The sequence below is a fragment of the Python bivittatus genome, unplaced genomic scaffold (genome assembly GCF_059951505.1).
Source record: "Python bivittatus isolate LINGU-HERP-01145 unplaced genomic scaffold, Pbiv_v1 ctg000400_np1212, whole genome shotgun sequence".
NCBI lineage: Eukaryota > Metazoa > Chordata > Lepidosauria > Squamata > Pythonidae > Python > Python bivittatus.
The window spans coordinates 2,744,926-2,767,237 of record NW_028277073.1 but is presented as its reverse complement, the minus strand read 5'-3'; the positions used below and the strand labels follow the sequence as shown (position 1 = coordinate 2,767,237).

General features: G+C 40.4%; 1 protein-coding gene across 4 annotated transcripts in view; it reads left to right on the top strand.

The window, feature by feature from the left end:
• The window catches only part of CTNNA3 (catenin alpha 3), a 703,663-nt gene extending 682,018 nt beyond the window's left edge, over window positions 1–21,645 (top strand). For all 4 annotated transcript variants that reach the window (XM_088144299.1, XM_088144300.1, XM_088144298.1 and 1 more), the window contains one exon: window positions 16,476–21,645. In XM_088144299.1, coding sequence (XP_088000425.1) covers window positions 16,476–16,763 — 288 coding nt within the window. In that variant the 3' untranslated portion in view covers window positions 16,764–21,645. The remainder of the gene's footprint in view (window positions 1–16,475) is intronic.
• Window positions 21,646–22,312: the final 667 nt, after the last annotated feature.

Genomic DNA, 22,312 nt, shown 5'->3' with positions numbered 1-22,312 from the left:
TGGGAGGGTCTAGCCCATACACTGTGCAGATGTTCCTGTATACAGTGCCAGTTACTTGGTTGTGCCATTCAGTGTCTGCTGGTCCTGCCTGCATCTTACACCCTGCCACTATGTGTTGGATTGTCTCAGAGGCCTCTTTGCACAATCTGCACCTGGGGTCCAGTCTAGTGTGGTAGACCCCTGCACATCCCATGCAGGGGCTTGTCTTGCCATGGTACTTCCTCTGCTTGAACTTCCTCCCATGTCTGCTGCTGCCTCAGGCATTCTCTCAGCAGCTCTTTGGGTGCCATCTTACTGGTGTACTCTTGGATGCTCTGGGTTTCATCCAGGACAGTGGCTTTGACACTCATCAAATCCCACCTGCCCTCTTTCTGGCTGGTGTACAGTCTCTGGGTGTTGGACTTGGGGTGAATGACTGGCAGGGCATTGTGTTGATGGCATGGATCTTTTTCTTCCCATTGAGCTGGCTGTTCAGGGCCTGTCATATGCTTTAGCAGTACTTGGATGTTGCTGACTTCCTTGCCTCCTCCTCATGATTCCCATGTGACTGTGGGATTCCAAAGTACTTGTAGCTGGTCTGTATGTCTGTTATGTGGCCCACTGGTAGCTCCACCTTATCACTCTTAACTACCTTCCCTCTCTTTACTACCATCCGGCCACACTTCTCCAGTCCAAATGACATCCCAGTGTCCTCACTGTAGATCTCTGTCAGGTGGATCAGCGAGTCGACGTCCCATTCACTCGTAGCATACAGCCTGATGTCATCCATGTGGAGGAAGTGGCTGATGGTAGTTCCACTCTTGAACCTGAACGTGTATCTAGTCCTTGTGATTATTAGGCTGAGGGGGTTCAAACCTATGCAGAATAGCAGCAGGGGCAGTGCATCACCTTGGTATATGCCACACTTGATGGCCACTTGTGCAAGCTGTCTTGAGTTGACTTCCAGCATTGTCTCCCACAGTCCCATTGAGTTCTTGAGGAAGGTCCTTAGTGTCCTGCTGATTTTGTATAGCACCAGGCATTCACAGATCCATGTGTGTGGCATTGAACCATAGGCTTTCCTGTAGTCAATCCAGCTGTGCTCAGATTGGTCTTGAGCCTCAGGCAACTGCTTAATCTATGAGCAATTAGTGTTTTGACCCTCTGGTATTGTTCCCAGTGCCCTTCTAAGCTGTGCTGTTCTGGCCCATATGGTCCTGTTGCTTGGCAGCTCTGAGGCCTGATAGGATTTTCTGTGTTGTGGGGAGCCAGGTTATTGGCTGGTAGTTGGACAGTGCTGTTCCTTGTGGAGATCGTTCATGATTAGCACTATCCTTCCTTGTGTTAGCCAGTCTGGGTGGGAGCCTGCTGCTAGCAGCTGGTCCATCTATGTGGCTAGGCATTCATGCACTGCTGTTAGTTTCTTTAGCCAGGAGGTGTGGATCATGTCCGGCCCAGGTGCTGACCAACTCTTCATGTTCTCAACCACAGAGATTGCTGTGGTCTGCTTTCAGGTCCTGCAGCCACTTTGCACTGGAGTTATGTGTCTTCTCTTTCATATGTTCTTACAGTACTGTTCAGTTTCTGCTGTTGGTGGCTCTGCTGTTACTGTGTTGTGGAACTGCAGTTGGGAGTACACCTTGGATGGTTCTTTGGGGAACAGGGCATTCATCTTCTTGGCCTCTACTTCTCTAGTGTATCTCCTTAGCCTGGTAGCCAGTGCTGTGAGCCTTTGTTTAGCAGTCTCTAGGGCTTCAGATGGAGTCAGGCCCATGTATTTTTTCAGTAACCAATTCTTATTCTTAATCTTTACACCTGTGGTGGAAAGTATCTATGACAGGAGGGTGATATGAGAGATCAAAGCTATCAGGAAGGAGGGGGTGCATTCCAGGAAGGGAAAGGAGACAAAAGACAACACAGTCCACAGGGGGAGTGTGAGAAGTGAAAGAGGTTCAGGATAGCCACTCCCTAGAATCTCCCAGGGTGTATCCACTGGTTGCAGTAGTATAGATTTACTGTCAGGCCTAGCCCAAAGAACTCCTGGAGACCATGCAGGTTCAATCAGCAAGGTTTATTAGCCAGCGCCTGTTTACAGAAATCTTTACAGACTGAGCACTAGTTCCCAGCACAGCTATTCACTATCTTCTGGAATGTTTAGGGATGCGCCAGCTTTCTCCGCTTATCTCCAGAGCGTTGCTCTGGAGACGAGAGCACCGTTTTCACCCCCCTTCCTCCATTCCAGTCCATCACATTTACTCTGGCAAGATTCTATCTATAAAGTGTAAGCAAATAAAGGAACTTTAATCAACTGGACTGTTTCACTGTTGTTCTTGGGCTGGGCCTGACAACACCCTTCTGTAGTTCCACCAGCTAATTTCTCTCCAAGTTGCCTTAATCTTAGCCTCCAACCTTGTTTTCTGGGGGGCAGGGGGGGGGAGGTACTACTGTTCTTCTTGATCATGTAGCCAAGCATCTCCAGGATTACAGTGGCTGTAACATATACCAGTTCATTGGTTTGAGTTATGGTGGTAGTAGGGATTGTCATGAGGGCTGTATTGGCATTTTCTAGCATACTATCTGATGGTACTGAGCCTTGGTAATCGGTCCTGAGGGTTGACTGTAGCTAGTTTATCCATGATCTTATGCCTCATATCAGCTGCTATGCTCTGTAATGGAAGGGATGGCAGTGACATTCCAGCTTCAGGTGTTGGCTGCATATCCAGTTGTTGTTCTGGGTCTTCTTGAGTCTGGGATGTGACATGTAGTTGGTCTATCTCAAGTTGTGAGAGCAGCTTCCTCTTCACTATGTTGAAGCATTGGGTAACTAGCTATTCCTCAGTTAGTGTGGATGTTATTTGTAAAGTTTCATTAACAAATCTCTATCCAGATATTGATGAAATGAACCATCATATTTGTGTGTCTGTGTGTGTCTGTGTGCATGTATATATTTCCTACAGTATAAGGCCCAGGAGATAGAAGCAGCCTTTGAAAAGCTAAGTACTTGGATGTGAGAGCATCAGCACAGAGGGATTGGCTGACGTAGCCTCAACCAGGTCTAGCACTAATTTCTCATGTAACCTTTCAAAGTGTACTGTACTTAATAATCAGGATATACTAATCCATCTTTAAAAAGGAAGCTGTAGTTCTTTCAACCAAGATAAAAAAGATGGCAAGTCAAAACAATGCCAGTGAGGCAAGTTCTCAAATTTTGCAGTACCACCCGCCCCTAAATTTCAAACAGGTTTGAAGTTCCTCTTCACCTTGAGCTCACAAAATCTGCTGTAAGTAAAACAGTTTGGTCTTGGTTGCTTTAGTTAGAGAACTTAAGGCTGTGAATAGTGGAAGAAGAGTGCCTAGAAGCATTTTCCCCTTGTTTAACTCCCCTCCCTCCTTTAAGTATTGCTGACTTCTATACAGATGGTTGAAACAATTTTGTAGATTTATTCTCAACTCACTGGCCGCACTTCTGTGTAGAACTTGGTTGATGCTATCAATTGTGTAAGTATACTAAGTTTAAAAAATATATGTATGGACATAAAAATTGGGAGAGATCTTCATCCATAGATTACAATTATACACATTTAAATCTATTAAAAGGGTATTGGTAAAAGTTAGTTCTTTCTTGGGTGCTTAAGTCCCAATACTTTTAATATAGTTTTCCCACTATACCTGGACAAAATGGCCGTCCATAACGGCCAGCATATGACCCTGTCTTTGTGCATACAAAATCTCCTCCTTGTCAAATGCACTACAAACTTTTCTTCCTGATCTGTCTGGAAAGCAGAAAAACTGTGGGTTTCAAGCTGGACCAAATCAACTAGATCACACCTCTGCATTGGGGGATCCTAGAGCTGAAGATTAAGCAAAAAGCTGAGAAAAATTGCAAAAGAAGGTGGTGTCAAACCACTTCCATGTTGGTGCCAAGAAAACTGCATGGGCGTGATGGGGAAGTCACTGGGCGTTGAGATCATCTTGAAGGGGACTTTTCCTTTTATTAAATGTAAGAGAGAGTAAAGAATGTGCTTTTATTTTAATATAAATTTTAGCTTCCTTTTTGAAAAAAGAAACAATAATATGTGTGTCTTCTTTTTTTCAAGGAAATATTGCACAGTGTCCTTTGATCTTCAAAAGTTTTAAAAAATGATACTGTGTTAGCACGGTATGCCAGAACAGTTATGCCACAGAGCAAGGTGATTTGTGTCATGGCAAAAGTATAGGGCCAGAATAAAAGAATAAAAACATGATACTCAAATGTAATTAAAAGTTTTAGATGTATGATCCTATCCTGATTTTTATTTGAAGTGACATTATTGTGTATCTTGCAACTGCTTTGACAATTCTTTGAAAACAAACTGTCAAAAAGACTTTGACAATTCTTCAAAAAAAAGCAGAACTGCTTGACTGGGAAATAAATATATAATCAATCAATCACACACTATTGTGGAAGAAGGCAATATCAATCCAGATCAGTATTATTTCAATAAAGCTATATTGATTTATTTTACTACTGATCTTGCAGATGTGACTCTGGGTAGCCGAACACACATTAAGAACAACAGAGAAACAAAACATATCAACAAAACATAAAAAACTTACAAGAGAATGGACTGTACCCATGAAATCACCAGGAATCAAGCTGAATTCACAGGAACGGTGTCTTTTAAATAAGCAAATAATTCTCATCAGGAAAAATATTCAAGTGAAATAGACAAATTGCCCCAGTGACCAAAAATGTAAAAAGGAAACTTTGCTTTAGGGGTTCCTGTCATTGTGTGGGTAATAAATAGTTGGCGAATCTATTCCGTGAAAATTCATTAGAGAAAACAAATCTTGCCAATGAAGTGACAGAATCTGCTATCCTTGACAAAATTGCCAAGCTGCAATATGGCAAGACATACCACGTTCCTTCTGGCTCTGCAACTTTGGGAAACAAACTGTGCGTAATGAAGGAAAATAACTTGACCTCAAGAATGTAGTAGCAGCATTTCACAGAACAGGAAGTGTTTGTTTGTATTTGCATTTACTTGCCATAAAACCCCCTTATGATTAATTTCTACCTCTTCCTCCTTGCTACGATCCTTCATGGAGTGAAGGATGGCACAGATGTGAAGGTAGCCATTTCCTTGCAGGCTTGCTGATGCTGCCCTGTATTAGGCCTGGGCAAGGAGAAACTATGGAGTCCTTGGGGTTCTCTGAGCTTGGTTCTTTTCTTGCAAATGTTTCATTACCCGGCTAGGTAACATCTTCAGTGCTAGAATGGGATGAGGTTTGCTCTCTATTTATCTGCTGTGGCCTGCTTTGCCAGTGCAATCTCACAACACATGGACAGACTCAACCATAGCTTTAACTGGGAAACTGTCAGCATTTTAAACCAAGCTAAATCCAAATATGCAAGAGAATTTTTGGAAGCCTGGTACTCAGACAAGGCAGCAGTTAACAGACACATAGAGATAAACATCATCTACATACTATTCAAAAGAGACAAAAGACCAGAAGATCTCCTCACCAGCATTCAATTACCAGCAATCATCACCCAGATAAGCAAAGGTCACCACCAGGCACACAATCAAGCAGTCAACATATGCTAATCAATGAACTACCAGAAGAGCAAAACAGAACCTCCCCCCCCCCCCCCAGCACTGCAAAGCAGGCCACAGCAGATAAATAGAGAGCAAACCTCATCCCATTTTAGCACTGAAGATATTACCTAGCAGGGTAATGAAACATTTGCAAGAAAAGAACCAAGCTCAGAGAACCCCAAGGACTCCACAGATCTTCTGGTCTTTTGTCTCTTTTGAATAGTATTGTGTTGTTTAGTCGTTAAGTCGTGTCCGACTCTTCGTGACCCCATGAACCATATTGCACCAGGCCTTCCTGTCCTTTTGAATAGTATGTACTGTAGATGCTGTTAATCTCTATGTGTCTGTTAATTGCTGCCTTGTCTGAATACCAGGCTTCCAGGAATTCTCTTGCATATTTGGATTTAGCTTGGTCTAAAATGCTGATTATTTCCCAGTTAAAACTGTGGTTGAGTCTGTCCATGTGTTGTGAGATTTACAAGTTTTCACCATGTCTTCTGACTGCTGGTTGGTGTTCATGGATGTGCTTTGCTACTCTTCTGCCTGTCTGTCCTACATAGTGTTTGTTACAGTCCTTACACTGTATGTTCTAGATGACTCCTGCTTTTTCTTCTTGGGCTACTGGGTCTTTTGGTTTACTTAGGGTATTTTGGAGTGATTTTGTTGGTTTATGTGCTACAGAGATGCCATATGGTTGTAATAGTCTGTTGGTGGTTTCTGAGACGTTTCTGATGTATGGCAGTGTGATCCTTTTCATAGCTTATGTCGGTTGTGTTGTAGTAGGTTGAGTGGTCAGGCACTTTTTGATAAAATTATGTGGATATCCATTTTGTTGGAAGATGTTGTATAGGTGGTCTTTTTCTTTTTTTTCTGCTGTTCTGGGTTGCTGCAATGCGTTTGTGCTCGCTTGAATAATGTTCTTACACAGCTCCTCTTGTGGGGGAGAAACTAGTCACGCTTGTTTCCCATGCTTGCATCCCCTGCGTGGTCAGGGAGCTGGGCTGAGTATACTTGGAAACCATTGTGACAACGCAAAGCTGAGAACAGCCTTCTTTCTGCCCCTCCAAGCCACCTTTCAGGTTCCGCTAATAAAGTTCTTATAAGTCTGCAAGGTAAATAGAAAACTGATAACCTCTGCAGCTTTTCATAATCATCCTAAATGCTCCCATTGGCAGAATGACAAATGAACTGCTAAACAGAAGAGAACATTGGACAGAAAATCAATTTGGCAGGCAAAAGGGGGGGAAAATCACTTCAGGCAGCTCTTTCGGTATTCTGAGTTTTCCATCTTCTTCTACACTTCTTCCCAATTACATACCCTGACATCCACAAACACATACATGTATCAGTTCTTTTACTTTGCCTACTAACACACGGAGATTTCCCTTCTCTCTGAAGTGCTGCATAGTTAATATCTGATTTTGAGAACTGAGTTTAAGGAGCTCGAGTTTAAGACGTGATCACCAGACCTGTGAGCTTTTGCTGGAAGGAAAATGAATGAAGGAAAAGGGTATGATCATCTTTATAAGGCTAGAATGTCACCCAAATCATAAGAGAAGTTCTTTCATCTGAATGCTCTTTCTTCCTGTAGACCTGCCACTGTGTTGTCACAGTTCTATAAAAAGTGTCTCAAAATTTGCTGCCTAGAACATATACACATTAAAAACAAAACAAAACAAAAATCTTGTGAATGAACAAGTGAGAAAGAGAGAGGGAATACAATCAGTTGTAAAATGAAGCCATTCTGTAATCTTAACAATCCGGTCTCTCTCCCTCTCCCTCTCCCCCCTCTCTCTCTTCTTCCTTTTAGAGATGCTCTGTTTTAACCTGGCAATTACTGTGTGGCCAACCATTTCTAGAGGTAGAGCTGGAGATTCTAGTGAGACATCACAGAGCTGTTCCTTTTTCATTATATGAATTGTGAAATGGGTAACTCTTGGGTAATGATCACTATAGACCTTCACTATCCTACATTTTCTTTGTAGCTTTCTAAGCAAATAGACTATGAATATATATTTTTTGTTGTTCAGTTGTTAAGTCATGTCCGACTCTTCGTGACCCAATGAACCATATTGCGCCAGGCCTTCCTGTCCTTTACTGCCTCCCTGAGTTTGCTCAGTTTCATGCTCAATGAATGAATATACACACACACACACACACACCCCATCCTGGTTTTCAGATTGGCAGAACAACTTAAATACAGTAGGTTATTTTAGGCAACATTAAAATATGGCTGAGGGAACAGGAGGAAAGAGGAATTTGCCAGAGTTCAGCTGAAGGAAGAAAAGATTGTAATTATGTATGCTGAACAATTGTGTGCTGAGCTGTAAAAGGTGAAAAAAAAATCATCTCCTGAAGAACTGCTATTGCAAGGGATGTATCTTGAAAATCACTGATTGTCCAATCTGGGCAACTGAGTGACTGCTTCCAATTGAGTAAGTAGAGACTGTAAGAGGAATATAAGGAGGCCAGATTCCAAAGATGAATTAACTAATAGAGAGGGAGCTAACAAAACTTTGCCAGGTGAATTCAACATGGAAATTTAAGATAGGATCTCTAACAGTTTTTCCCTCTAGGAGGCTAAAATTGGCTAAGATTAGAGCTTGAGAAGAGAACAAGAAGAAATGTAAGCCTTTTTATTGGTACTGCCCTTAAGAAGACAAAGTGAAGATGAGTGGACAGAAATTTGCACCTGTCATCTACACAACTTGTGTCAGCTTTATCTTCCTGCCTGAAAAGATCCTGGCATATATTTGCAGCAAATGCTAGCTCCTAGCAGTCCTTACCTACTCCATAGTAGCCTGGAAGTGTAGAGGTGCTATCAGGAAAGTGAAAACTTAGAATGAGCTGAAGGTTTTAGATATGTTCAAAATAAAAGGCAAAGCACTAGCTGCTAACAGGTAACAAAGAGGTTGTCCTCACAAACTTAACAGTGGCATGAACACGCCCCAATACCATTTTAGATGATAAATCTTCATGACATTGTCTTCATCTCAGCTCCAGCCCCAGCTGTTTTTATTCCTTTCCAGGGAGGACGGTGTCATTTTCCCTACTCCACCACCATTTGTGAGAGTGCTTCCCTTGCAGCATGGGTTGAACACAGAGCTGCCTTGTTACGCACACTTGCTTTCTGACTGGTTTTAAAGTTGCTTAATTTTTGCCAGGCTCAGTTCCATGAATCTGCTTAAATGGTTTCTGCCTGTCCTTTTCCCCTCCATTTTCCTTTCAGTGTCAGATATTCTGCTGCTGCAGTAATGGATTAGAGAGCAAAACGTAGATGGTAGGAAAGAAAGCCTTCCATCCACTGGCTTTATTTTTCTAGTTTTCTAGCACTCTTCATGTTTCATGCCCTGACTAGAGAAATAGATTCCTTTGATATAAATATTGAAAAACGTAAGAGATCACTGGATATCAAACATTTGGGAGAGAGGCAAGGGTATTCACAGGATATGGGCGGGCGGGGGGGGGGGGGGGAATCAAGATTGCAGCCACAAAAAAATCAAGCAGAGCTTTGATTGCACCATTGTGATTACCATCTTGGCTTTTTGGCCATACCCTGTGAATCCCTGGGGAGAGGAGACTTGTGAAAATAATAACTTATTTTGTAAGTTTGAAGCCAAGAATGGGAGCTTCAGGTTTAACCTGTATTTTCCCCCCTGTTGGCATTCCCTTCATTCCTGTTTCACCAAGGGTTCTAATTTCTACAATACATATTGGTATGAAATACAGTGCTTGACCGTAATTCCAAATTTTGTATATTACATAGAAAAGAAAGTAGCCTAAAGAAGGAAAGGAGAAGAATTGGGTTGGTGGGAGGGAAAAAGACTTGGTCACCTTGGAAAATATGTTGGCATTATGATAAGGTAAATAGAAATACTTCTCAAGGCAAGCTTGACTCTTGGTAATCGCATGAACCCTTCCATGAAGTTTTCTGGGTAACAACATGGAAATGGTTTTCCTCTGCCTTCTTCCATGATGGGTTTTCAACTTTCTGTGTAGCCTGCAACCCTTGGACTACCTGGTAGTCTGTCATACAAAAATCATCAGGTCCAAACCTGTTTTTTGTTTTTTACATCAACCAATAACAGCTGTGTCTGCCACCAGCTGGGCTACCCTTATGAACCAAACACTATTTCTTCAACAAATGTCACTTTTGTTCAATGTGTTTGTCATTCACACCTAGAAATTTTATCTGTTTAACAAAATTGACAATTTTCTTCATAAGGTGGAGAAAAACTTCATTTTTCAAACACATATAGGAGAAAACAAAACTGAACATTTGTGTACCAGCCCTCTCTACCATACTGGTTCACAATTTCAGTTTCTCATCCATGTAAACAAGAATTCTCCTTACTCGTGTATGCTTAACAATTCAGGAAAACTATGCTGTAACTTTCAGATTCAGATATTGGAATTTGATCTTATGGAATGTTGAGTCAACCTGGCCACCATGTTGTGTCTCTAAATATGGGAGGCATAAATCCATCAAAGTCAATGTCACTGCAACATTTAGAAAAGTAAAATATTGGATTATAACTGTATATAGACAGCACAAATCTGATAATTTTGCATAAACAATTTCCTTTGCCATATTGCATATTCAGCTTTGGAACTGAAAATCAGGTGGAGTCTGGTAGCACCTTTTCCAACTAACAAATTTTATTAAAAGACATAATCTACAGATACAGTGGAATGGCAGGACTGATGTGAGATTTAAATTGGGGTGAGGCGGGTGGGAGAGAGGGGAAGACAGAACTCAGAGTGGTTACAAGGATGTAGGTTACCTGTGACACTGATTAAAAGTACCTTTTCAGTTGTAATATGTTAAAAATCCATGTGTTTGTTGAGACCTTTTGAGATACCCTGAAACCTTTTGAGGTATGTGAGTTCAGCAATCTTCCATTCAGTTGTGCTGATAAAGATCCTTTTTTCCAAGGAGCTACTTTGAGATCTATAACAGAGTTTCCTAGAAAATTGAAATGCTCTGATGTTACTTTGTCCTTCTTTTGGAACCAATAATTACTCAATACCACTTTGATACTAGGTACAGTACTTGAATTGATTAAAAATGTTTGGCTGGGTTTTTTTCCCCCAAATCGTGTAAAGATAAAAGTTTCCTGACTGTTCACAGAGCACATGAAGCATGAAAGATTATGCCAATACTTCCCATATTCTTGTTATAAAGTTTTTTCTAAAGCAAGATCAATACTGCTGGCTCTCTGACAGTTTTCAGTTATTTGTTTAAGGTTAAATATCCTAGAGGATGCATGTTTACCAATATGAACAGCAGACTACCTGTTTCTGTAGGTATGTTACATTTTTCTATTCTCCATAAAGTTGGATACCACAGGGTATCCAAGTATAAAGAAGTGCACAATACATTCTGTATATTCAAAATTTGATGCTAAAGCAAGAGAGATGTTGGTTGGGTTGCCCTCATGTGAGTCACAGGGTGATGATAATTCAAGTCAGTTCTCCCTCAGCTGACCTCAGCTTCTAGTAGACATGTCCATATAGGGTTTTGTTTGTTTGTTTGTTTGTTTCCAACAATATGGAAATACTGCCACTGCCTTCTTGCAGGATTTAAAAAAACAAAAAAACAAAAAAAACTTTTCAGTCCAGGACACAGCCCCAAGATTTCTTTGTGGTCTCCCATCTTTTTATAGAGGCAGGACTTCTTTCTACAGTTGGGTGAAAGTGATGACAATGAAGGCAAAATTACAGAACCAGATAACAGAAGTTTCCTATTGTTATTTTCTTAAATTCATTATATTGCAATAATGATCTGACCCAATTTCTTTGAAATTAACTCCAGAGCAATTTCAGGCCAAGCTTTTATTGGGCAGTTGTTCTGCCTCATTCACACAAATGTTATGGAGAGGCTGGGCCTAAGCCATGCTGTTTTCCATTTAAAATTCTGCGCAGTCTGCCTGGTGCTGTGTCTTTTTTCATTCCTGGAAAAAAGTATCTCAAAGAAGGAAAAACAAAAGAGCTTTGCAGCGACTTCTGAATGTTTGGATTAGGAGTCTTCTATTGGAAGTCCTTTCCACCTAAGCATGTGTAAGTGAAATAGTCAAATCTTTCTCAGCTTTCTTCTTTTGATTCCGTTGTGTAAGTTTTGGAGTGTAAGCGCCTGAAAGCAGGGGCTTGTCCTCTCATATTCCCTTGAGCACCATCCGCAACGATTGTAGCCATATAACTCCAGAAAGGCTATGATGCTGTTTCAATGTTAGAAGGTATTAAATAAACCTATTTCTAGTCCTGAAGTGCCAAACTTGTATAAATCAGGTTTTTTCTCCCCTTTTGAATGCATGCGATAATTTCTTGTCTTTGATATTGGAAGCAGAAAAGCCATAACTTATAAACACATATGCCCTTCTAACTGATGAAGATAAATGTCTAGGCTCTCAAAAGAAATATTCGATCAAGTATACGTTTAAGGGGGTTCTTACTTCATCAGTTTTTCATACTTAAGGGGGTAGAAGGCCTTGAGGAAACTCTAGAAAATAGCTGAAACAGCCAAACAAAGCAAAATATCTAAGTGAACATTGCCTTGAGCGTGTGGGTTTCACATTAGAACATGAAGTACAACGTAGTAGAGCAATGCCCATCAAGCAGTCGAAGTGCCCAGAGGATGAATTAAAACCAGAGATGGGCTATATAGCCCCAACAGCTCACGCTAATTTCCATGGGAAGCCTGACTGGAAAGTGCATTATTATCTGTTTTTGCTTTCAGACTTTTTTTTAAAGGGAAAGAATAAAGAAAAAGGGTGAAATACATTTTTAGGGCAGTTTCTACGCAAAATTCATCCAGCTGCGCTAGATGTGGGTATTTCCTCTAGTGATGCTCAACTAGTAGAGTAAGCAAAATGGAGTTTTTACCAGAAACTGAAACTGTATTTATTGTATTGGCCTTTACTTAGTTGCTTTATTGGCTGTCCTTTTACTATTTAAATGGTTGGTTTTATGATTTTGCATTGTTGCACGGCTTTTATTCATTATTATATTGGAATCATGATAAGTGTTTTCCAAGCCACGCATTTATTTTAATGAGAAGAGATACAGTATGTTCTAAATAAAATACTTCAAAGTAAAAAGGAAAGGCAAATATTAAACTAATATTAAAGTTTGATATAATAAAAACAGTCATACATAGAGGCCAATAACAAGTAATTAAAAGGGAACTTAAAATAGCAGCTAGATTGATCTCCACTGATAAGGGTTACAAAGCAGAAGCCTTCGCAAGAGATTTTTCATACAAACAAATAATATTTATGTGTGTCGGGGAGGGGGTTGGGGAGGTGGGGAGGAGACTGAACAATTCTCATCTATCTTCTATCTCCACTTATACCAGACTACTATTATTGCACAAAAGTTCTGAACAGTATTTTCAGTAATGATGTATCCTGGAAGTACAAGCTATGGCTGCAGCAGAATTCAAAGGTTTTGGAACGCGAGTTTCAAGCGTCAGCTCTGAGATTGAACCTCCTTGCCACAGACTAGGCCACAGGGCTCCATTCAAGCACTGGGTGAGAAGGAGGCCTGGCCTTTGGTGCTTAGTCCTTTTGTCCACTAGAACCAAAGGAAAAGAAAAAACCACCCCAAGGCATGGCTAGGAGGTAGTGTAGTCAGTGATGGCCAGCTTGATGGAGCAAAAGAATGCTATTGAGGATTTGGTTATATACTGTATTAAATCTGTTAATCAATGGGAGAAGGTTTTTAAAATACTATGTATTTCTCCTAGGATCCTAAGGTCAATTTCATTCAACAAAAGTTTCTTATCCATGTCTTTCACACTCCTCAGAGAATGTTCAAAAGGGCTTGCTTGCCAACATCACAGTATTGCAAGTGCACTACAGGTAGTCCTCATTTAGCAACTACCTCACTTTATGACTGTTTGCAGTTACAACGGTGATGAAAAAATAACTTTTTACAAACTTCGCAGGTCTGTAAAACAAAGGAAAGCTGAAATATGATCATAAGCGCAGTCGTGGTTTCACTTGATGACCATTTGGCTTAATGACCAAGTTGCCAGTCTCAATTGTGGTTGCTAAACAAGGACTCCTGTATAGATGAGGGAACAGCTACTCTGCAATTCGAGCTTTTTAAAATTAACATCCTACTCTGAACTGATATTCACAAAATTGTTTCAGTGGTATTGCAAAGATCATTGTGGTTTAAAGATTGTGAATGTGCTTAAATTACATACTGAAATTTTGGAATATCTTTATGTAAAAAAACTATAGCTATATTATGGCAGGCGGGTTAGTAAAGAAAGGAACTATTCAATGCTGGAAATACAAGATTTACTCTGTATTTACAGTGATGGCTAGAGATATGTAATAACTTCCTTTTACAAATTGGCACTTCGACAATACAGTGGAAACACTGATGAATATTATTTCATGTGGTCAAGGTTTAATGATTTATTTAAAATTAGGCCAAATGATTTTTTATAGAATGAAATTTTGAGGATTTGCATTTTTCTTTCTTTTTTTCATAACAAGGATATTAAAATAATACAATGAAGATTTGCCTTACTATGCAATGGACGGTATTGTGGAAGAAGCAAACCTGTGGGGGACATGGTTCTGCTGCTGCCCTTCTGTGGTCCTGCCCAGTCTAGTTCCTAACCAGGAAGTAAGCCAAGGGTTCACAAGGCTTCTGAAGGGCTCAAATTAGCATTTGCAGGCATAAAAAAATGAGTCTTCTTCCAAATCTAAAGACCCATAATAAATTATAATGATACATATTTGGAAGGATCTGCTGTAGCCTGCTGTTGGAGTCATCCCTGCTTGCAGTGATTCCTGGGCATGTTTGCTCTGCTTTGGGTCACAAGGCAGCAGAAGAATCATCCCCTTGCAATTTTTCAAGCAGTACAAAAAGAATCTTGATAATATATTTTCAAATCAGCATAAGGTGTTCTCATTCTCAGTTCTACACTTAGTGATTTTTGAAATGAATTATGTCAAGAAGCTGCACATTGTATCACTTTTTTTCCACCAAACTTCAAAAGATGATCAGAATAATCAGGTTTATTTTCAATGTGTGTATGTGCGTGTGTTCACAGGTGAGGGTTGGGGAAAATATAAATCCAAGTACATGGCATTATTTAAAAGAATTTGAAGTGGAAATGCATTTCTAAATTGAAATTGTCAACCTTGTAATTAAATATGAGCATAGAGACTCTTGGAAACTTGAAAATTATTCATTCAAGTCAGCAATATGCATTTCAGTATATTTATCCTTTTTCCAATTTTCCAATGTAAAATAACAACACAGGAAGCTTAAGCTGTAGGTGGAATCCATAATACAAGGAAAGCAATGCTTAAGAATTTAACATTCACCTAGAGGGCTATACACAAAATGAAATATGATACAGTTCAAATGCTGTGCAGTCTGTGTTACAAATCATCTCACTTAAATGATTCATTTTACACTGATATCTTATTTACTAAGAACACTTCCAGGATTCCTTCTCTCCTCCATATAATAAAAAGTATTAGCCCAAGTACACAAGAAGAATTTAACTGGATCAGATCAAAAGTCCATCTACTCAAGCATCTTGTTTTGAACAATTGACCATATTGAACAATCAGAAAGGAATCTCACCATCACTAATAAGTATTAAAGGCCCTTATACTAAAAGAAATTCATGTTATTTTGAATATATTTAAGTTAAATATAGGACAGGAAGGCCTGGCGCGATATGGTTCATGGGGTCTCGAAGAGTCGGACACGACTTAACAACTGAACAACAACAACAGAGCTAAATATTGGCAAATTGCCAAGGGCTCAGATCAAAAGTCCTAGTAGAACATGGGTCTATTAGAGCAGGCTAGCAGCAAACACATAACTATTCAGATAAGCAGCAATTGTACTGATTACACACACACTGCTGACTGGCGTTATTGTTTAACTATTTGACACAGCTATACCAGCCTCTGATTGGATTCGCCTGGAGAACAATGCACACAACACCTATATTTCCAGCAACTACAATAAAGACCCATATGGAATCTTCAAGACAAATGTATTATGACATGAGTTTTCATGGTCAGTTCAGCCGATGTAATAACCCACTGCATCACCCAGTTCTCTGTCTTCATGTTTCCAGTCCGTGAATTGAATTGATAGATTTGGTCTAGTGGTTAAGGCTCCAGGAGACTGTGAGTTCTAGTCCCATCTTAGACATGAAAGCCAGATGGATGACTTTGGGCCAGTCCCTCTCTCTCAGCTCCCGATGTCAGGCCCGGGCAACAAGCCAGTCGGTCAATTCCTGTTGCAATCAATTTATCGACATTCAGTTGATCTGAAAAAAAGTGGACCCTGCACCTGCGGGAAAAACACTAGGAAGAAAAAAATATATCAGTATTCCTGATGTGTTTTGGACAGTTGCATTTTTCCCATAGCACAAACTGAAAGTAATACATTCACACATTTTCTCAGGCATTAAGATAAAATAAGAGACCATGATTCCAGATTATTTCTATCTCCAATGATTTCATCTTTTCTGTCTTCGTCAGGTAAGGCCTGACTGCTATCTGAGCAATACTGTTTTGTTGGGAGCTAGTCTTGCCAAAATTACAAATCTTTGAAATTGCAAGGATCTGGGATTACAGGATGTCCAACTTTATTTTTGAACAAAAGTATAATCTAATTCACATTTGGTATGAAAATTTGGTGACTTGATGTTGCTGCTTTTAGTTACTTTATTGCATTTAGGTTTACTGTGAACAAGACTTTCAAAAACTCTAAGGTGGACCTCATTAAAGTAAGTTCCCCCCATTCGTTTCTGTTATCCAGCATTGCATGCCATTTTTGACCCAACTCTATTTATGTTCTGGGCATCCAGCGTACAAAAGGAAACAACAAGCCTGATTTCAGAGATTATAATAGTTGTGTTTCTGCTTACAGTTAGACAGTGTGACTTCACTGATTCAGGCTGCCAAAAACCTGATGAATGCTGTGGTGCAGACAGTGAAGATGTCGTACATCGCCTCCACGAAGATTATCAGAATTCAGAGTCCTGCTGGCCCACGACATCCTGTGGTGATGTGGCGGATGAAGGCTCCCGAAAAGAAACCTTTGATTAAGAGAGAGAAGCCAGAGGAAATCTATGCAGCCGTCAGAAAAGGTTCAGCTAAGAAGAAGATCCGCCCCATTCAAATCATGAGCGAATTTAGAGGAAGAGAAATACACTGAAATTGTTATTCTGTTCATTGCAACAGCTTTCTTAGATGAAAAAGCTGCTGAGAACATACTTATTTTTTTTCACTTCTTTAATGCCACAAATGCACTAACATTTCACATTTGTGTGTTTAATATTTGTATTACATTAAGTCGTTTCATTTGTATGTGATGAAGAATCTGTGGGTTTTTCTACCCAGCTAAGAGGAGCTTTCAACACATCATTTTAAGTTTAACCGTGTTTTTGTATCGACCACTCACTGATGCATTTGGCATTTTAGCATTTTGCTTATGACATAAAAAAATGTTGACGTACGTTGCACTACTAATTGATCACAATATGCCAGGCTTAATCATGTGTAGTGTTTCTCAAAATTTTAAGTTGTTCACATGTATCATATCTCAGTATTTGCTAGCAAAAGTCTGGTAGGGAGTCTGTCATTTTGTAGAAGGGAGCTGATCTATCTATCTATCTATCTATCTATCTATCTATCTATCTATCTATCTATCTATCTATCTATCTCCTATAACACTGAGATTTGAGGATTGTACTTTTGAGTGAACCCTCCACTTCTCTGGTACCATAGTTGCTTTCATATTAAGGACTAATGTGATATACTTGCCTGGGTTATACAGTTTAGGGGTAGTGTTTAAAGGCACTGGGCTAAAAAGCAGAAGCTGTGAGTTCTAGTCCTGCCTTAAGCACAAAGCCAGCTGGATGACTTTGGGCCAGTCACTCACTCTCGGCCATTCTTTGGGCCAGTCACTCACTCTCAGTCACACTCTCAGAAGAAGAAGGCAAGGGCAGACTACTTCTAAAAATATTGACAAGAAACCAGGAGTGAAACCAGGAAATCCACATACTATAAAGATAAGAATTGTGCAGACAATGGTTTTCGCTGTGTTGCTCTATGAAATCAAATGCTGGACTTTGAAGGAGTAGGATAGAAAGAATATTGATGGTTTTGAACTTTGGTGTAGGTGAAGACTGAGGATAGGCAAGAAAACAAATGCATTATAGAAAAATCAATCCAGTGTTCTCATTCAAGGCACAAATGACCAGGCTCGAATTATCCTATTTTGGATACTTTATGTGAAAACCTAGCTCCCTTGAGAAGTCTATAATGCTGGGAAAGGTGGGAGGAAAGAGAAGAAGAGGATGACCCAACACCAAGATGCATGGACTCAGTTACAGTGGCAATGGATGGCCCATTAGAAAACCTGAAGGAGCAGGTGGGGGAAAAGACCATCCTGGAGAAGGTCTATCTATGTGGTCTTTAAGAGCCAACACCTTGATGGCACATAATCAGTCAATTAATAAATCTCGCTGGTTTTGCTCATTTTATTAAATACTGATTAAATGGAAGCCCACTGAGTGCTTTAAAAAATCTACCTGTCAAAAGGGATTGTGTGTACAGCACTTCTTCCCTCTACCCTCGGTGGTCTTGGGGTGCCCATCACTGGTTTTTTAGGAGCTGAGATGGCCAAGCAAGCTCTGTGGGATTCTCCCTTCCAATTCCAGTCTATTGTCCAGTTACCATGGTGCCATGGGTGGCTTTACCTGGAGCCAAAACCTGGGGGAAGGGGCTTCAGTCTTTCTCCAGCAAGGATAAAAATCAGAAAAGAAAATCACTGAAACCGCAGGCTGTTCTCTTAGACAGCAACCTTGACCCAGTGAAGTGCCCCCAGCCAGCCAGCCAGCCAACCATCCCTTCCTGACAGTCAGTAGGACTCCCTTACCGAACAGTTCTCCTTGCTATCATCATGATGTCCTCCCAGGGCAGCCCATGTCTGGGTTTCATTTCCATTCCTCTGTGCTCCCACCCAGTTCCGAATAAAATTCCTCTTCCTTCTGCTTCTGGGCTGAACCATCTCCTGCCAAAATCTCCTTTTTGTTTGCTTACCAAGGATTCTGTGGACCTCCTCCCCTTCCAGTGTTCTCCTTCCTAGGGACAGATTGGTGCTCCTCTCCTGCAATTTATTTCAATGGCTGAAATAAATTGCTGCAATCACACGTCAAGAAAAAAAAAATCAGATAAAAACCCAACAGCTTCATGTGTAATTAGTCCAGCTGTTCAAATGTTGGTATTTGGCACAGAACTTGCAGGGCTTTAAGACCAGAAAGAAGAACTGGTCCTTAGAGGCATTTTTTTCCCAAAGATTTGTTGATCTTTGTTTTTAGAAGACTTCCAGAATTATCTCAGGGACGTACCAATACTTTGTTTTTCTCAAAGTCAAACAAAAAGTTATATATGAGGAAAATACATATAGAACTGAACCATTAATATGTCCCATTCAGAGATTTTTATTTATTTATTTATTTGTCACATTTGTATAACTGCCCATCTCACACAAAGCAACACAGAGGTAAAATTACATATCACATTATATAATTTTATTTATGTATATCTTTGATATATATCACATCTTACATTCAGGATCTCAAAGCAGAGCAGAGTGTCCTCCCCCCTTCTAATTTTCCACACAACAAAGCTGTGAAGAAGAAATTGGCACAAAACTACCCAAAGAGTTTCCATGGCCGAGGGTGAATTTGAACCTTGGTCTTCCTAATGCCAGTCCAACGCCTTAACTACTTCACCACACTGGCTGTCATGACTGGTCCCAGACCTCCTATTGAGCTTCATGGCTGCATGGGGATTTGAATTTTCCCACTCTGAGCCCAACCACAGAATGTGACACAATACTATTATAATAGCTGTTAAAGGTGTGAGAATGTATTTTTAGTTTAAAGTAGGTTTCTCTCCTGTTTTCTTGCTAGGTTTTCTCCATTCCCAGTGATTATGTCACAAATCTTAACAGCTGAAGACTTACTTTAGTTATTAATTATACAGTCCAGTTGCTACTGTCAAGTTATAAAAGCATGTGATGTTCTATAATTCCCCCCTCTATCATCTCTCTCTCTCTCTCTCTCTCTCTCTCTCTCTCTCTCTCTCTGTCTAATCTCTCTCTCTCTCTCTCTCTCTCTCTCTCTCTCTCTCTCTCTGTCTCTCTGTCTAATCTCTCTCTCTCTCTCTCTCTCTCTCTCTCTCTCTCATCTTTTGCCTGCAACAGGATTTTCTTTGCAATGGAGTTGAGGAATTTTGTTGATGCAAGGCTTTCAGCAGCTTGTGGCAGAACTGGAGCATCTTTTGCGGGGGGGGGAGGGGGAGGAGGATTCATCCAAAAAGTGAGCATGGCAGCTGCAACTGTGTGATCCCCACCCTTTTTAATACGTGCTGCATGCCCAACATATATAATAAAAGAACAAAGCTCCAATTACGTGGCTGTGGCCACCATCTTCACTTTTTTATACACACACACCACCTCTGCAGACACTCTTGTATTTGTAAGAAAAAAAAAATAGTGGAAAGTATCAGTGCAAAAAATAATCTAGAGACATTTCTCGGTGACTGACTTTTTCTAAGAGGTGAGTCAAGAGGACTATTCTCTGAGAAATGTTTGCTGAGAATGTATGAGCTTGGCACTAACTATGTCTAATTCCCTCTCATACCAACACTATGCCCATAACCTATGCATAACTGATTTCAGTATGAGAGACTAATGGCTTACCTGATCCTTCTGTTTCATGATGGGTGTTCTCATCCTGTGTCTCTATACAATAGCAGATGCCTCTTTGCAGATTCTTCATTACACCACATAACATGGGGTTAAGGTTAAAATATTATGGATGGCAGAATACAATAGTTACCTTCTCCAATTTAAGCAGATTACATGAACACTTCCCTGTGAGTTTTTAAGTCTCTGAAACAACAAAGCTTTACATCTGTTATAGTGGTTGCTAGGAAACGGATAACAATATCCTGGAAAATGTAATAGATGTGCTGGCCCTCAGTGCTCCTGTGATTAGTTAGCAGCCAGTATAAGTTTGTTGGGAATGAAGAAATATTATATCTGCTGCTTCCAGCCACTGGAGAGAGGGAGAGAGAAGGGTGAGGCATTGTGTCAAGGACAATGGAACACAATTTTCCTCCCATTCCTCTTTCCAACTCCATGAGTCTATTAGGGTAAGTGAAAAGTTGGTATTCCTGTATTCCCTGAGGAAAAGTTTGATTCTGAGTGAAATGGTGCTGAATTCTAACCTTACGGAAATATAACTCTGTTACATAGTAGAGAGTGGCACAGGAGCAGCGGTCCCCACAAATAGCCACACCATCTTGTTTGTTAGACATTAGCCTCCAATGGTCATCTTTGGTCCAGTGCACCCACTTCTGGTCTTCCAGCTGAAGGGTGTTTGACTTCATTGAGATGGAGATTGGCGTCCAGGTCAGGAGAGAGTTGTTGGCAGAATACCTCACGTGGGGCTCCTGGTAAGGTGAGTAAGAGCAAATACGGATGCAGCATGACCCAAGGCATTTAAACAGCTCTCTGATCAGATTGTCAGAATCGTTTTATCCGGGGGACACAGACAGGCATCATCAGTGAATCTTGTTGGGAATGCTTTATGCTGATACCAGCCCTGCTTGAGACCACGCAGAGGCATCATTGAAACAATTCAGCATCTTTTTGTGGACGGTACCAATAAGGCAAAGGTGATTTGTGGATCAAATATGGGTACAAACAATCATACAAAGTGTAGACTTTCACTCCACAAGGGAGCTCTTACTCATTTATTCATGAGATCTGCCAATGATGCCTCTAATGGCCCTGTACAAAGGCCAAGAAGCCTATGAATTGGGGCACAGGGGTGATGTTCCTGGAATTGGCACCCCTTGGGTTGCATATCTGCTGCATCTGGATGGTCCTTTTATTTAAAGCCTCAGATTTCTTTTGGAAATACCTTTGTTTCCTCCCACTTTGATATTTATGAATCATAGTATGACTCAGTGTGATAAGACACAGTATCTAATCAGTTGCAATAAATATTATTTGGCACACATGCAAGGGGGCCTTTTGTGTTTCCTTTAGGTGTGACAGTTCTGGGTATTTGTAATGAGAAATGTAAATGAACATGCAATTAAATGTTGCCTTTCCGCAAAGGGCATTTACTGAGGTTAAGCAATATACACCTGTGGGCTTAGAAAAAGAATGGGAAGCAAACCTGAAAAGTCTGGCTAGGAAGAAAGATCTCATCTTGAAATCTTGGGTGACTGAGAGCAGAGGGAAGGGAGGCAATTAGCGGGGTTAGCCCAAGGCGAGAAGGATGCTTCTCCATTATATGATTGAGTGATGTGAAATTTGCCTCCACATTCAACTCAGGGAAAAAAGAAAAAATCAGAAAGTAACTTTGGGCAAGTATTTTCTAACTGCTGGCTAACTACTTCAATTATGGTGTCATTCAAAATCTATAGCCTACAATAGCTTTGCATCACAGAAGAAGGGGTGAGGGTTTTCTGATTAACAAGTTCTGAAAATTAACTGAATCCTCACTGAGTGAGTGTCTCCTTGACCATTTTTTGTTTTTTTTGCAAGTTAGTTGGCCTGCAGTAGTCAGCATGATCTCTCATCCTAACACCTCTTGTGGCTGCAGAGTGAAAAACAAAAGATTAAGAGGCTTGTTTCAAGTTCCCATAATTTCCCACAAGCAAAAATACTAGAAATGGTTT